The following is a 12,039-nucleotide window of genomic DNA, read 5'->3' on the forward strand; positions in this document are numbered from 1 at the left end:
ACTCGTTGACGCCGAAGCAGCGCTTTTCCAGATGCCAGTCAGATCCATCCGCATGCACGGCGCGCCGTAGGAGTCCGCCAAGGTGATGCGCACGAGACAGGCTTGCATCGACGCAAATAGATGCGTGTCGTTCGTCGACTTCAACAACACGCACGTGTAATGCATAAGGTCACTTGATCGTGACTACTCAAAAAGCCGTTGTAAAACTTCCTTCAATATTTTACCTAATAAAATAGCCCAATCAGCGCTTACCGGCAACTACAAACCCAGGACACAACGGAAATAAATACATAATATAAAAGAAAATGGAAATATCCCGTGGTAAATGTTATTGCAAACTTGAAAAGGAATTGCATCAAGGCAACGCATAATAGTATTATCTGCAGCAATTTAACCGACTGTTTTTTTGTCGGTGCGGACTTTCGTGTTAACTGTTGTATGGGAGTTCTTCTGCTGCTGAACATATCTGAATGCTCGGTAGCAAAATGGGACGTTGATGGATATTAATTTTGCACCGTGCTTAGGTATTCTTTTTATATGAACATATGGTTGTGACCTTTTGCCTCACGTGGAATTATGCCAGAGTTTTTTACAACGGATCATAGAATTTTCGCTGGCATTCTCTAATTTGCAAGTGCCTGCGGAAAATTTTATGCCGATAGTGCCGGCGTATGCTGGAGTGAGAGGTCTTCTGCCATATGCTGCTTATGCAAATAAATACGAACGTTCGTGCACGCTCTTGGGTAAAGGTCGTCATTCAACAGGAACCCCACAATTTATTGTATCTATTCAAGGTTATGGAGCCAGCTGCGAAGAATTATTCTTTAAACTTATCTGGAGGATGTCTATTTGTACACTCGAGACGCCTTTTAGTGATATCGTTTTATTAAAATACCATACACAGTACGCACAGCTACTAACACACAATCCGATGCCCGTATGTGCGTACATACCTGGTTAGTACATAGTTGTTGTTACAACACAATCGTACGAGTACTGTATGTACAATCTCACATGCACGCCGAAATTAAAAACCGGTTTTGCTTTCTACGAGGCACACACAAGTACAGTAAGTAGTAGTACATATTATTTTTATCCATGCCATCAGCAAGCTTCTACCGCAGTTATTGAACTACACGCGTAGACAATTAAGTTTTTCCGTGCTTGTAGATACTCAATGAAAACTTCAAGGAGAAGTTGTTATAAATGCCATCATAATCTGGTTTGCTGTGCTCCTGTAAATTATATGTCCTACTTGTAAATGAGAACGAAATACTAAATTCAGATTTACTAGAAACACAAAGCTGACGTGGTCTGACGTGGTCGGATTTTGCTAGGAACTGAGTTTCGTCTGGGAAGCGCCCGGAAACCTGCTGATGAAGCATCTTTAAAAGACGATCTAGACCACCAAAAACAACGGCAAATGCGCTATAATGTCCGGGACGGTATCTCTTTTGGGACGGCGTCGCACAAGGTCACTGCAATGTCCTGTCAAGGATGAAGATCCAGAAACATCGAAGGCTGTGGTTATGATTAGCCAAGCGAACTGGCAGGACGCAAGACGGAGAAAGGCGAGCGGCGCTGAAATATGCCGCCCTAGAAGTAGAATTAAGGTACTACCGATTACCGATCCCAGTTTAATTTCCTTAAAGAATTCGGCATTTATCTACTTATCATTAGTTATTTACTTTGATTCTTAAGGAGAACTTGGCACCGCGTGTTCTTACAATCTTTTAGAAACACTTTAGTTTATGCTTGACATCCATTTCAGAAGATGGACGTAAGTGACTTGCATGCACTTTAATTATTCATCAGTTTGCTGGCCACATATGTACGCGGGATGTGTTTTAAGCTTTAACTCGTGGTGTGTGCACAACCATGCTTTTTAATTTCTTTCCATGAAGAATTTGTTTACTTCTTTTCTTGCTGCAGCAACGGAGCAACCCGCTGTTCCTGGTTTGAGCTCGCCTTTATGGACTTAAAGAACGAAGTGGTGCCAAAATTAATGATGGCGCAACAGAGTTGCGAGATGTCACAAGAAAACAGATTTTAGAAGAAGGTATGCCTTTGCCGAGGAAGCCGAATTCATTTACGTCCTTCAAAGCAAATTAAACATTTAACCGGGGCGCATCTGGTGTTAACCAGCAATGAATACTATAGAGACTCTGGAGGAGGTCACACAAGAGCAAAAGGGAGAACTGCAAAGACTGAGACAAACCCTGGCTGAAATAGAGATCACCGAAGCGTAAGAAAACAAAAACTATCCCGCCTTGTCGCATTCGGAACATGCATGTAACAAAAGCGAACGCTTTTGTCAACACGCTGTTAGGGTTAACCGCTAATGACTGACAGATCTCGTTAAGCTTCAGTACTTCCCGCTTACAATTTCAGAGGTCAAGAAGCAGCTGCAGAAAAGCTGGGCATTCACCCTGGCAAAAGTGGTCAACCAAATCAGGATGAAATTAGATTGCATGTGGTTAGTGAACGCTTGTTGATACAAGGGGCCCGATTAAGTTTTGATTACTGGTAGTTTGAGCGAATGATGGATCAGCTCTTCCAAGCATACTACCTTCACGTGGATGCATCCAGTTTCCAGGCGCTGTCCGATACAACCTACTTGTGGCTCGAAGAACACTGCAGTCCCTCCCGCATCACGGCCTTGACAGCTGGAGTCTTACGTGTTTGTCAGTGATGGTGTTATGTAATGAATACTCTTCATACGCAACTGTTTTACAGTTAAACCCTCAATTTTTGTTTGTACTTGGTAGCCACAACTGATGCATACACACAGGCACAGATGTGCATAGAACTTCCATACAAAATTTGATACGCATTTGTCATTTTTGATAAACCATAAGTTTCATATAAATTGGCCTTTGGCATCCTTGTATGGACAAATACAGATACCTTGGTGATTGCACGCCACAGGAGAGCAGAACGCCGATCGCATTGTGATCCCAAATCTTCTCGGGACCGCCGTGCCACTGCTCGTCAGGAATCCAATTTGCTGCTCGTCAGGAATCCAATCCTAAAATAACACCGTTCGATATCGTTGGCCTCACGTCTGAAATGTACGGTAACACCGCATATCTGCGCCTGGACCAGCTAAAACGTTAATCAACGAGGCTCGACAACGACGAAATCTATTCAACGGAAGGTCATTTTGAACGGGCTTATCATTATAGCTGTTCTTCTAAAACACATGTCAAGAAAAGCATGCAAAAGCCAAACTAAATAACACTTCTTAAAACCCTGCAGCACTACGTCTACCTCGTACAACGTACACCATAGGGAAAAAGCTTAACTTTTATTTCATGACAGCTGCACTCCCGACAACTGTGCCGTCTCCACACAGTTGCATCAACTTATATACCACATCAATATGCATGCCCGCACATCACGCTCATACCGCATACAGCCACAAAGCTATAAAAACACACGCACCAATCTGACCACTGCACATCCGCTCCTGCAGGCCAGATTGGTCCTGCCTTCCTCTCATTCACACTTGAACATTGGTCACAAACACTCATGCATACAAATGCATAACACCATAAAGACATAAATGTCCCGCACAAATATGATCATAAATGATACAGCTCAGACTCGGCACAAACAAGACCATAAAGATACATACAGCCATGCAATCCACGCTATCCAGTGTCCATGGTCGTAAACCTCCACGATCGTAATACACTGAGGATTACGACCGAATCAATACCAAGGAATATTCTGCAGAAAAAGTAAGTGGAAAAAAGGAGGATAGTGAGCGAAGGATACGAAGACCGAACTCGCATCCGACGGGGCTGGAGGCCTGACGGCAAGGCTGAAACGGCGTTCCTGCCGGGACAGGACCACTGCATCTCCTGCGTCCAGCGCGGGGCAGTCGAGGTAGTAGGCGGCGGTCAGGCGGATGGCCGGCCCCAACGGTCAGCTGACCACCTTGATCTGGGCATCTCCGGAAGCCTCGTGGATTCGCCCAGCCCACCGCCCGTGTGAGCGAGAGAATGTACCGCAACCGACGCTTCCGATTGCGATTAGTGCGGCAGATACACCACGGGCTTCGTCAGCAGCAGCCGCTTGTCGCCATAGAACGGCCATAACGCAGCTAACTCGCCCGGGTCAACATTCGTGGATCTTCGGAGGCCGCGCGTTATACTCGCAAATGCCACCTCTCGCACTGGATGTCGGCGCGTAAATAGCTTGCTGCTCCTGCGTTACACAGTGCCGGGTCAACCGGTGTCGATTCAGTGTGGCGCTAGCGCAACTGACATCCCAACGCCGTGTGGATAACCAAGATAACCGCAGACATGCGAGACGACGATGCCTTGCGTTTTGACGTGGCTATCCGCTCGTGCGCTTCTGTTATGCGCAGACGGCGAAGGAGCAGTGCCGAGGCTTCAGCACCGTCGTTTACACAGCTGTCCGACGGTTGCGCCGTGAGGGTGAGAAAAGTTGCGGAGCTTGGCATATCCCGGCCAGCCGGGCCAGGACTAAACGACGCTTCCTGAAGATGTGCGTATGACATGTACAATGCACAACCAATACAAAGTATTATTTTTCACAATACGAATGTTTGTTTTTTGCATCAGTCTGAACAACGCTCATCCCGATGGGATCCCACAGCGCTGACCCGCTGGGAACATGTCGATTTGCGGCAGTCTGATTTTGCATTGCTGAATAAATTAACCTTCGCCACACTGGCTGTGTACGACAGAGACTGACGACCGGAGGCAAAATGTACTGACAATATGTTTTCGGTTTTTTACCGGCCATATGGATAAAAAACCGGACGGTTGTAATTAACTGCTTTGTATGCCAATTAAGTTTAACTTGGTCATTTGGCAGTGGTCGTTTGGCTTTGCATGACTCTCGACTCATGACTCTACTCTCTTTGCATGACTCTCGGCTTCACACACATTTGTCCAGTTTAACTGCCACATTTCGACAAGCAGATGCTGCGCGCGTAAGCGATTTCCGGCCGATGTGAACAAATCTCATGGCCGTAGAATGACATGGAGATTACAAGAAAGTATTTCTGAGTTCGCGCAAGGAAAAGGTTTGATGATGTACCTCTACAAACTGGCACCGTGTACCAAGCCATTTCCCGTGTCACTGTGTACGTCGAAGAAGGTTTTTAAAAAACATTCTCTGAATTTTTCCTTAGAAATTTTGTTTTTTCAGTTGATAAGTAGAATCGGTCAAAACTCTGAAACAATACCAGACCAATGAATATAGGATCTGGTAGCATTGCATCGATTGGAGAAAACGGAACACAATGCAATACTGCACAGTGCAAACGGCACACTTGTCAAGTCGGGTTACATTAATGGTTTAAACGTTTCCCGCTATGGCGCTATCCCTACAGAAGCAACAGTATTACTCACTTGTCAGTATCAGCACTCAGCATTAAAATTCATCACATTAATAAAATACAAAACTTATCACGAAACATAAGTTCGACTTATGGATCATCAACGAACGCGAGAGTAATCGCGAATGATGCACAAAAAAACAGCCAATAATGCGATAACGGAGCAACCGTAACGGCTGCGATATTTGAGCGCCCAAACTTACGGTAAATTATACGTATCATACGGTACGGAGAACACTGTACACGGAATGCGAAAATTAGAAAATTTTTACTAAGTACTTAATTAATTTGTATGGAAGTGAAGAACGAAGGTGAACAACTTTTTTCAAATACGCGATATCACAGTAGCTAAAAAATCTACATGACATATTTGTGTAAATTAGCATTAATTAATTTGTTTAAATAAATTGATTTCAAAATGAATTATTGTCGTAATAAGAAGTCGCTCCACTAATGCTTTAATTAGTTAATGAAGATTCGCCATAATGGCAGAATATATTTTTAAAAACAGCTCAGATATCTATAGATGAAACTGCATAGTGCATACGCCACATGAAACTGCTGCAGACTGCATGGATAAGTCGACGATGCAGAATCGTAAATCTAGTCAACACAAGATTTACGATAAGGCAATTATGCAACGTTGACTCAAAGTGGGCATGTGTTGACGGTTGCGTTCATCCAATCCATAAGCGCAAACTATCTCACAATGACTCACATAGATACTCACAAATGCCGAACGGTTCAGCATGACGGTAAATATGTATTTTGAATTGTTAAAATTTCATTATCTTATCAGTTCGCGCAATCAGTATCACCGGCGCGGTATACAGCTCAACGATCGCAAATACTCCCTGCCGCTAAAAGTGTGCAAAACGAAGTTTAAAACGAGTAAATTCTAAACTGTACGAAGCCGTGCTAATATTAGTGTAGTTCGTCCTTTGAACCATGTGCCTAGTTGTTCTTAATTCTGGTAACAACAGTACTCGCTTTAGAAGGCTTCGGACACTAGAAAATTGTCATTCCATACATTATGCGTAGTTTCAAATCCCCAGTCACGTGAGCAGTTAAACGCGATTTAGTGGACGCCGACTCAGCGAAAATTGCACCGGGTTAATCGGGAATCAGTTGATATAATCCGGTAATTACTGAAATGGAAAGCATAAGCTTCCGTAATTCCGGTGCTGTCGAAGAAATTGGCAGCAGTATACAGTACACTAAGGGTGAATTTATTGGGAGGGGAGCGTTTGGAATAGTTTACAAAGCCAAAGTCAGAAAAGCACTTTTACGATTTCGCACTCCGTCCGAGCCGGATTTCGTAGCCGTCAAAGTGATGCATGTCGCAATTAATTCTGGAATTGCTGCCGATCAGGAAAACTGGATGACCGTTGTGCAGAGAATAAGACAACTTCCAGGACTGAAGCACAAACATATCGTACGCTATCACAAGGTTTCCATCTCGAAATCTTCCGGCGGAGTGACAGTGGAGCTGGCAATGGATTATCATAAAGGTGACAAGCAGCTTTTGTCGAAGACACTGCTCTTATAATATTTGTTCTCTATTTTTATGCTTATTTTGTCTATATTTTATTATCATAGGTGATCTTGCGTCGTTTTTAAGGGAAGCTAAGGAAAACACGACGCTTTTAAACAACTGGAGAAAAGTGATTCGATTCGCAGATGACTTGGCCCAAGGACTTGAATTTCTCCATCAAAACGGTATCATTCACGGCGATTTAAAGCCTGAAAATATACTTCTGAGCGTCTCGCAGAATGGCAGCGAGAAACTGGTGATTGGCGATTTAGACGATCTAGTGCAAATGAAAGAAAGCGCCACCTGCTCTGCAGACATTTCTCAGTTACGAGGCACAATGCGCTATATGTCACCGGAAATGCTGAGGAAGTTCTCCCAACAAGAAGCGGAGCGACCAGGACGAAAAACCGATATGTGGAGTCTGGGATGCATCATTCTGGAGATGGCCGAAAACTATGCACGTGTACCCAAGAAACAGCTCGTAAAGGATGGGAATATCGTCGATGCGGGAAGCGCTCTTGCAAACTATGCACGCTTGATAATCGACGGTTACGCTCCATTTGTGAGCAACGACATTCAAGACGATTTAGCGTGCATTATTCGACAGTGTTTGGATACAAGTAGCGCAAACCGATTATCCGCCAGAGAATTACTGCAGAAGCTACCGAAAGACCTCATAGTATTTATTGGGCTCAGGGATTCTAACGATCCCAGCGTCATGAGATTCGATCCGTGGACTAACTCTGTTAATGTTCAAGAGGTGCGGGGCGCACCAAAATTTAAGGGGGATCTGTGTCGCGGGTTAGCGGTAACAGGTAACAAAATTGTAATTACGGAACAGATACGTCATGGTCACGTCTACAAGGTGAAATTCCATTTGTGGAATGTCGACGATGGAACATGGGGTCAACACGAGCCAGTTCCCTCTTTGGAGGTAGACTCGTTTATAATGGTGACAGCGGTAGAGGACAAGGCTTATTTTTTTGACGATACCGGAATCTTTACAGAAGCGAACATTTCTACAGGCGAAATTGCACGTTCAACTCAACCAAATCAACGGTATGGCCTTTTGTTGAGGCAGCATGCATTGCAGTCTTGGTATCAAACGATTCTAGCTTTTTATATTTTACAGCCCTTTCCACTCACCAGAAGCAGTAGCCAAATACCGTGAGCAGATATTTTATGCTACTTGGAGCCGCCTTTTCCAGTATGACACGGTGATCAAGGAATGGAAGTACTTACCAGATCGGCAACAACCGCGCCGAGATTTTGCAATGGCCGTGGTCAGCGGACACATATACATTTTGGGCGGAGAGCTTTTAGACGACGCAAAGCTTTACTGCAACAGCTTTACTGCCCGTCACTTTACTGCAACAGCTGACTGTATTCGTTTGAGACTGGGCAGTACAACGTGGGAAAAGATTGCACCACTTCATCAGCCCAGATTCTGGCATACTGCTTGCGTTGTCAAGGATCGAATATACATCTGCGGCGGTGCCGATTCATCTTATAACGAGGCGGTTACGATAGAGGTTTACGATACCAGAGCCGACGCAGGATGGTCGACTGTCAATTTGTTTCCGAAGGACAACGAAAAGTTTGCAGCCTGGCTGGCTGCATACAGTCATCCGTTGTATTACTTTGCAACCTCCGTCAGACAGCATATTGACAACTTTCCAGATATAACCGCTTAAACGGCGTTCAGCATCATGCGTCCTTGTGCATCGAATTGCATAATTAAAGCTTACGAAACAAAGTATCAACTGATAAAAAAGAAAAATTCTCTTGGTTACTCTAGTTGGAGTGCCACACGTTTACAAAAAAGAACGCAAACCGCAACCAATTTAACCCGGAGTAAACTTCGTCCAGTCTTTTAATCGGTGTTATCGCATTGGTTGCTGTTTGATTACTGATGCTTACCAAACGGAACCGGGATGCAGTAGCATGCGCTTCCTCGCTCTCGATCCGTCGTTTTCGCAGTGGAAGTAATTTGAACTGCCGTCTCCGTGCTTTCAATTGCACGTTGCTCGCCGGTTGCCCGTTCGTCATCAGCGCACTCTTTCCTATACTAGTAATAAAATAACGATTACGTTTCCGTCAGAGTTAGCAGCACTAGCCATCTTCCAGACAGAAACGTTTAGCATTCAAAAATTAGTTCTTTTATCCAGAAAAGTTATGCTACGGTAGTTATCAACCATGTTTACAAGCTCACAGCCATAGCGCACAAGTCGCGGACATCAGTCCAAATCGGAGCCGGCATACATCGCGAGGGCCCTGGCCGGGACCGTTCTGCAGCTACACACCGGCTGACCCCGGCGGTCCTTCCTGCATTTGCCGGTGTTGAAGCAGTAAATGTCGCACATGTCTTGTACACGCGATGTTTTTGAATTTCAGTTATATGCCACAAAATTGTACGATTAACATGCTTCGCGGCAAAAGTTATTGTTACAGCTTTCTTATTCTTCCCGGAATTATAACCATTAACAACAACTATATTTGTGATCAAAATAACAGATCTTTCCTAATATTTTTTTTGTTATTTCCTTTTCAATTTTTATTGATCGGCTTTGTGTTGGCAGTTCGATTCAGTTTTATATAACGAATTTATTCTGCAGTTCGATTTTGGGATAGAAATTCCTGTCCTAGAGCTTCGTCAGCTATTCCGAAAATTATTCATACTTATAGTAATACTTCTAATAGCAATAATAATAAGGAAATCACTATAGGCACCCCCTTACACCCTCGTTTTATATAGGCACCCCTTCTCGCACCCAGTAATTTATAGACACCCTTTTCTGTTAATTAAATAGAAACACCATGTCAGTGCATTTGTATACACCCTTTAATAGCATATTTCGGATACAGAATTCGAAAATGATTTCATGTACGTGCGTCAGTCTCATACAGATACTCGCATACAGACAGAATCAGGCTTTCCATCCGATGATCGGGCGGTGAGGCTGATCTGCTAACTTAGATTTAATTAGAATGGCATCGTCGGCGGTAATTTTGATTTTTCGTTTCGCAATCGTAATTTCGGATGCCGGTTCTTATCGGACACCGGGTGGCCTCCTCTTTGTCCAGCGCTTCTGCTAACCATTTTCGGTGCGGTTCGGCTTTTGTAAAAACCGTAGTTACCGTACCCTTCTGGTGTCAGGCCCGCGATGATTTCGGCCATGAAAGCACAAACCAACGGGCCACACTGTTTCGACCCAGCATTCTGAAGCTGAACAAGAGGGAACATCACATCGACATCGGTGAACTCGCCTCCATATAACATGGCCAGCTGCAACAGTACATGCGGCGATAGATCGCTGTTTAAACTGTTGTAAACTCGTACGACTTCTTCCGACGCAACTTTCGGGGACAACACAAAATGATGTAACCCGTACACAAAAAAATCTCTCAACCCGGGAGGGGGGTGCGCGCGCCCTCGCTACGGCCCTGCCCGTACAGAGCTTGCAATCCATCCCCACAGCCATGTTAGCGCGTATTCGTGTCACTTCCGCTGCGTCCGGATTACAGATTGCTATATCTCCAGGATCAACAAGTCCTGTGAACTTTTTCCCGCATTTACGTCTCCATACTTTTGCGATCATAGTTACCGCGTCTAGGTTCTTACACTACAATTACAGTATAATATGCTAAAGTTTCATAGGGGTGCCTTTAAAAAACAGGGTGCACGAAAGAATCAATTAATAAGATAGGGGTGCCTCTAATTAACGGGGTGCGGAAAGGGGTGCCTATAGTAAACGGGGGTTTTTGGGGTGCCTATAGTGTCACCCTAATAATAATAGAAATAGTTAGTATAGTATCAATAGTTATAAAAGTAGATTATATTGTAATTATTACAGGCTGTACTAGCTGGCAAATGATAACTGTAGTTATGTACCAGATTTAATAATGCGCCTGGGGTAATCATTAAACTCAGGAAGCACAATAATGAATTAGATTATTTTATTCTGAATTGCTGGACGTTTTCATCAAATCATGGCGTCTACGTGTGCCAGCCGGGCTGGACGGGCGCCGACTGCAGCGCGATAGTGGACAACTGCATGCAAGGAGAAATCTCTGCCTGAACGAAGGCCGGAAGTGCCGTTTAAATATTTCGTATCGCCCATTAACCCTCGTCATCTTTGTACCAGCGATTACGGTTTATTTGTTTATTCTTGTTATCAGGCGCACCGACTCGCATGAATTCTCCGTAACCTGGTTATCTTTATTTGTAAAAAGCATACAGCTTGTACATCAAAAAACTACAATCCATACCAGAAGAAAATCAGCGCTCAGTTTTTGGTGTCAGGAGGCTTGATGTGGTTCTCAGAGTGCCACCCAGCCACTGGACAACGACCCTCAATTTGCTAAACCTGTTCATACTCGCAAAACACGGCGAAAATAGACTCGTATTCACTATAACGTGATTCGGTCAATTTATCTTGAACATTCTTCTATTTTTCCAATACTGGTATCTTTCATATAAACTGAATATGAAATGGTGCCGTTGAGAGAAAACAAAATAACGGAAGCCGTCGTTGCATTTCTAGTGTTACGATCCCGGTGTGTTGATGCAGATTTGTTCGCATCCGGCGCACTCGTTGACGCCGAAGCAGCGCTTTTCCAGATGCCAGTCAGATCCATCCGCATGCACGGCGCGCCGTAGGAGTCCGCCAAGGCGATGCGCACGAGACAGGCTTGCATCGACGCAAATAGATGCGTGTCGTTCGTCGACTTCAAGAACACGCACGTGTAATGCATAAGGTCACTTGATCGTGACTACTCAAAAAGCCGTTGTAAAACTTTCTTCAATGTTTTACCTAATAAAATAGCCCAATCAGCGCTTACCGGCAACTACAAACCCAGGACACAACGGAAATAAATACATAATATAAAAGAAAATGTAAATATCCCGTGGTAAATGTTATTGCAAACTTGAAAAGGAATTGCATCAAGGCAACGCATAATAGTATTATCTGCAGCAATTTAACCGACTTTTTGTCGGTGCGGACTTTCGTGATCATTGTTGTATGGGAGTTCTTCTGCTGCTGAACGTATCTGAATGATCGGTAAATACTGGCAAAATGGGACGTTGATGGATATAAATTTTGCACCGTGCTTATTACGAACAACAGTC

At 44.1% G+C, this 12,039-nt stretch overlaps 1 protein-coding gene and 1 long non-coding RNA gene across 2 annotated transcripts; both read left to right on the forward strand.

The window, feature by feature from the left end:
* Positions 1–1,936: 1,936 nt before the first annotated feature.
* Positions 1,937–2,655, forward strand: LOC129601385 (uncharacterized). The gene is made up of 4 exons (XR_008692215.1): positions 1,937–2,059; positions 2,161–2,245; positions 2,392–2,476; positions 2,531–2,655. It is a non-coding gene; the product is annotated as an uncharacterized LOC129601385 (long non-coding RNA).
* A 3,634-nt stretch (positions 2,656–6,289) lies between these two features.
* Positions 6,290–8,602, forward strand: LOC129601386 (uncharacterized). The gene is made up of 3 exons (XM_055500182.1): positions 6,290–6,885; positions 6,974–7,967; positions 8,041–8,602. The coding sequence occupies exons 1-3, from the start codon at positions 6,528–6,530 to the stop codon at positions 8,600–8,602; spliced, it is 1,914 nt and encodes a 637-aa protein (XP_055356157.1). The 5' UTR covers positions 6,290–6,527.
* Positions 8,603–12,039: the final 3,437 nt, after the last annotated feature.

The sequence above is a fragment of the Paramacrobiotus metropolitanus genome, unplaced genomic scaffold (genome assembly GCF_019649055.1).
Source record: "Paramacrobiotus metropolitanus isolate TYO unplaced genomic scaffold, Prichtersi_v1.0 Parri_scaffold0000232, whole genome shotgun sequence".
In the NCBI taxonomy this organism is placed as follows: Eukaryota; Metazoa; Tardigrada; class Eutardigrada; order Parachela; family Macrobiotidae; genus Paramacrobiotus; species Paramacrobiotus metropolitanus.

Bases quoted from the DNA above. Each gene is read 5' to 3' on its own strand.
- LOC129601386 (XM_055500182.1), top strand. From the start codon at position 6,528: ATGGAAAGCATAAGCTTCCGTAATTCCGGTGCTGTCGAAGAAATTGGC. The intron at 6,886-6,973 runs GTGACAAGCAGC...TTATTATCATAG, and splicing joins GGCAATGGATTATCATAAAG to GTGATCTTGCGTCGTTTTTA. The intron at 7,968-8,040 runs GTATGGCCTTTT...TATATTTTACAG, and splicing joins TCAACTCAACCAAATCAACG to CCCTTTCCACTCACCAGAAG.